Source organism: Gekko japonicus, unplaced genomic scaffold (genome assembly GCF_001447785.1).
Source record: "Gekko japonicus isolate JY-2015 unplaced genomic scaffold, Gekko_japonicus_V1.1 scaffold505, whole genome shotgun sequence".
Classification (NCBI taxonomy): domain Eukaryota; kingdom Metazoa; phylum Chordata; class Lepidosauria; order Squamata; family Gekkonidae; genus Gekko; species Gekko japonicus.
In genome coordinates, this window is record NW_015169788.1 from 675,947 (window position 1) to 680,630 (window position 4,684).

Below are 4,684 nucleotides of genomic sequence, written 5' to 3' on the forward strand. Positions count from 1 at the left end.
GTTCGAGGTTATGGTACTAACCCTTAAGAACATAAGAGACGCCGATGTTGGGTCAGGCCAACGACCCATCCAGTCCAACACTCTGCCTGTCACACAGTGGCCAAAAATACCAGGTGCCCTCAGGAGGTCCAGCAGTGGGGCCAGGACACACTAGAAGCCCCTCCCACTGTTGCCCCCCCCCCAAGCACCAAGAAGACAGAGCATCACCTGCCCCAACCTGTGAGTTCCTACCTATACCTTGTGGCTCATAGCCACCAATCGACCTCTGCTCCAGATGCTTATCCAATTCCCTCTGGAAGCCGTCCATGCTTGTAGCCGCCACCACCACCTGTGGCAGTGAATTCCAAGTGTTAATCACTCTCTGGGTGAAGAAGGACTTCCTTTTATCCGTTCTAGCCCGACCGCTCAGCAATTTCATTGAGTGCCCACAAGGAGTTCTTATATGGTGAGAAAGGCCCTTAAGAGTCTTGGATCCACATACCTTCCGGACTGCCCCTCCTGGTATACCAGCTGAAGAGCATTACGCCCGGCTGATACGAACCTGCTGGTGGCCCCTGGCCCGAGAGGCATCCGGCTGTCCTAAAGGGCCCTGGCCCCAACCCCGTGGAACTCTCTGCCGGAGAACATCCGTGCCCCGCGGGACGCGCCCTGCAAAGATGTTCCGCCAGACGTTTGGTGGAGGACAAGCGCTGTCTTCCCCTCTGGCGGGCCCTCCTGTTCCTCCTGCCTCCCCCCCCTCCCAGGAGGCCGTGGCATACGCGGGACAGTCCCATCGCCATCTGATTAGTGATTTGTATAATATATTCCGTTTTTAAAAATATGATTTTAATGTGATTATTTTATACTGACATTCACCGCCCTGAGCCCTGTTCCACAGGGGAGGGTGGTTTAAAAATCTAACTTAATAAATAAATAAATCATCAGCAAGTTGACTAAACGAGGAGAAGGCGGTCTGCTCTGAGACTCTGTCCCCTCTCCTGGGAATCCATCCCCCTTCTGGGGTCAGTCCTGAGGAGGAAACGACCACGCAGGCCTTGCGGCTTTTTCAGTGTGTGGGGGGGGACACTCTTGGGTTTCACGGGGGGAGGGGGAGGGGCGTGCCATGCCATCAGGGGGTTACCACCTTGGTGGGTAGTGGTTGGCTCTGCCCCCATTTGCCACGCACATAAATGTCCCCAGTAGGAAAGAGCCAGCGTCCAGTTGCACCTGAAAGACTAACAACATTTGTGACAGGGGAGGAGCGTTCGTCGCGGCTCCCTTCTTCGGAAAGCTCCTCCCCTGCCACAAACATGGTTAGCCCCGGACTCTGGCTTTTTTCTACTGCTCCAGACAGACTAACACGGCTGCCCGTCTTGATCTATTTCAGAGTTGGTTTGGCCGTGGCCTGCCTCTGCGTCACAACCCTGGTATTCCTTGGAGGTCGCCCTTCCAAACACTAGCCAAGGCCAACCCTGCTTAGCTTCCAAGATCTGATGGGACCGGACTCTCCTGGGCTACCCAAGTCAGGGCAGTCCCATGTTCTGCCTGCTGCAGGGGCACTCTTGTCAACACCTCCCCCTGGCCAGGACAGACAGACATACATGCCCCTCCTTGGACCAACACCCCCGTTCCCCACCCCCACCCCCACCCGAGCGGCATGCAGCAGCCGGCAGAGTTCAGGGTGGCCCAAGGAGGCAGTCCCTCCCAGCCCCGGACAGAAGGGAGGCCCAGCTGAGGGGGGGGGAGGCTGCCGCCACCAGGCCCCTCCGACGGACGGGGAGAGTCCCTGTGCCTGCGTGGGCTGAGCGGGGAGGCCCCCGGGAGACGGGGTGAGCCACCCCATCACGGCATGCCCACGGACTCAGGGTGGCCACGGATGACGGGGGAGCTGGGCTGGAACAGGCAGGATGCTGCTGCCATCCACGCGGGTGGTCTCCGCAGCCGGCTCCTCCCTGACCGGGCCTGTCGTCCTCCCAGGTCTCCACCCCCACCGACGCACCTGCAGCGACTCAGAACAGAGACACGGGCAAAGAGGAGGGATCTCCCTGACTGACAAGGCGGTGGCCACGATCGGCAGTGACAACGGGGTCTGTGTGTGTGTTGGGGGGGGGGTGTCCCGATGGGTTCTGCAGTTCCCACCCGTGCTGTGGAAGGGGGTGTGTGTCCCCACACGCTGTGCTGCCCTCCCCGGGGCGCCCGATGGGGCCATCCAAGCAGTGCTTCCCTGCCCCTTGCGTGACACTGCACTGCGGCCTCCTCCGCTCTGCCGGCTGGGGTGCCCGTGAGCCAGTGTGGGGTGGTGGTGGTGACGGTGGTGGGCTCTGATCTGGGAGCGCCAGACCCAAACTCCCACTCCGGGTTCCGTGGAGGCTTGCCGGGTGACCTCGGCCCAGTCACTCTCTCTCACCATAACAGACACCACAGGGTTGTTGTTGTTGTTGTGAGGATAAAATGGAGGCGAGGTGACTGATGCAAGCCGCTTGGGAGTCCCCTTTGGGAAGAAAAGTGGGGCAGGAATGAGGGAGATAAGTGAAGCGACAGGTGCCTTGGGTGTCTGGCCAGCATACCTATGGAGCCCCCCCCCCCGGGTGAGGCAGTCACATCCCGCCACACTGCAGCTGTGCTTCCTGCGTCTCCCGCGCATGCTGGCAGAGTCTTGTGCCCTGTACCAGGCTGCCAGCACTGTCCCTGCTGGCTACTGCGCGCGCCCCCCCTTCAGCACCACAGGTAGCAATCCTAGCTCCACTGTCCTGGGGAGGGGTGTGTGTGTCTGCCCGCTTGCACGACGTGGCTGGGCTCACACAGCACTGTGGACCTGCTGTGGGCTGCCCCCGTAGGCAGAAGGTGCCAGGCCCGGCAGTGGGAGACTGCCCTGCTGGAGTGGCACTCAGGGTGGGTGCCAGGGGGTGGAGGGACCGCTGCAGACTGCCCGCCGGAGGCTGCCATGCCCTCTGCGTTAGGGGACTGGTGCGCTGCCCCCCTCTTGGGGGTCCTGGGCTGCCTTCTCAGTATGGTGATGCCCAGTGCCCTCTGCGCATCCCCCCCACCACTTTAGTCGGGGACCTTCCAAGCAGAACCAGGAATGAGCATTTGAACTAGGGGGGGGGGTGTCCTAGCTGGGGTTCAGTCAGCACGGGGGGGGGATGTGACCGGTTGCACCCACGGTTGGTGTCCTGAGCGACACAGGGGCTTGCGTGGGGTGTGTGTATTTTGCTTTCCCCACTGCGTGTGTGCCTGGGAACCATGCCACAGTTTCTTCCTGGCATAACTGGCCTGAAAATGTTCATTCCCATGCCAAATGGGAAGGTCTCCCCTCTCCACTCGGCATGCGAATGGCAAATGTACTTATGCAAAGTCCCCACCCCCAAGAGGTCACAAGGAAGTCAACTATCGATGGCTGACCCACTGACCAGTATAATGTCACTTGCTGCTAAAGGCTGGAAAGGGACAAACGTCCCACTGATGCTCCCAAAGGGGGTCCCCTGCAATGCCGAACATGACAGGCCAGTGGCCTGGCCTCCCTCCCAGGTGGATCAGTAGAAGCTGCCAGGGAAGAGAGGCTCACTAGGCACACATTAGGGGGGAGAGGGCGGGGGGCAGAGAGAGGGGGGGTCAGCCCGCCTCCTCCAAAGGGAAGCCCCGCCTCCAGCCCTCCTGTGCTTGGGGGGCAGGGGAACAGGCACGTGGAAAAGGCTGACCCGGCAGACATGACACCCTTGGGAGTTCAAGAGGTTGTTGACCAGGCCCGTCACCAGAGACTCCCGAGGAAGCTCAGCAGTCCTTGAGTCAGAAGACGGGTCGTCATTTTACGGATCAGAAGCTGGTGAAATGACAGGAAACAGGGAAGAGAAACCAATGGACAGGGGTCATGAAGATGGAATGGAGAAATCCGGTTCTGCCGGTTTAACGCAGAAGGCCACCACTGTGGGGAACAGGGACCGGCTGCCCCTGTGACGTCGCCGTCATCACCATGAAATCTCCGCCCGCCGCACTTGTCCTGGAGTGGCCTGCTGGGTCTCCAGGGATTTCTTCTTCGCAGAGGCCCCCGGGGCCTGCAAGAGGCAAGGGATGGAGCGCACCAGGGCCCTCCTCGGCTGGCGCCCAGTGTGTTCCCCGGCCCGCACCAAGCACTGCGGTGGGATAGCTTGTGCATCCAGCATGGCCGGTGGGGCCGCTGCCTCCCACCCACTGCAGTGAGCTGAGGAGGAGGAGGCGGCTCTGCTCTGTGGAGCCACAAAGGCAGGAGGCAGGCAGGATGCGTCCATTTAGCCCCGCTGGCCTGAGGTTCTCTGCCCCTCTGGCTGCCTGCGCCCTGCGGCCCTCCCGGCCTCCCCTTCAGCCTTTGCACAGATGAAGACGGGCGGCAGAGCGGCTCTAGTCTGTCTGTCTGTCGGTAGCAGGAGGAGGAGAGAGCCAGGGTCCAGGAGCAGCTGCAGGACTCTGGACCTCTGTGGCCGGGGAGGAGCTTGCCTGGGGCACACTGCAGCCGCCGCAGAGGCAGCCATGTTTCAAAGAATGCCAGAGAAGGGGCTCCTTGCAGGGGAGGCCCTCTGCCTGCCCGGGTGTTGTTGCTGTTCACTGAGTGTGCCGGCTTTCGGGAGGGGGCTTCATTGCCCGCCGGGGGCTCCGCAGCCGGGGCTGCCGAGGAATGTGCCGACTGAGCAGTCCTCCTGCCTTGGCCCAGCCCCCCGGGGGGCGGGCGGGG

At 61.5% G+C, this 4,684-nt stretch overlaps 1 protein-coding gene across 1 annotated transcript in view; it reads left to right on the top strand.

Annotated features, from left to right (window-relative positions):
* Positions 1 to 4,137: 4,137 nt before the first annotated feature.
* Positions 4,138 to 4,684, top strand: part of NRBP2 (nuclear receptor binding protein 2) — a 24,147-nt gene continuing 23,600 nt past the window's right edge. Inside the window, exon 1 of the mRNA XM_015416964.1 lies at positions 4,138 to 4,144. Coding sequence (XP_015272450.1) covers positions 4,138 to 4,144 — 7 coding nt within the window. The remainder of the gene's footprint in view (positions 4,145 to 4,684) is intronic.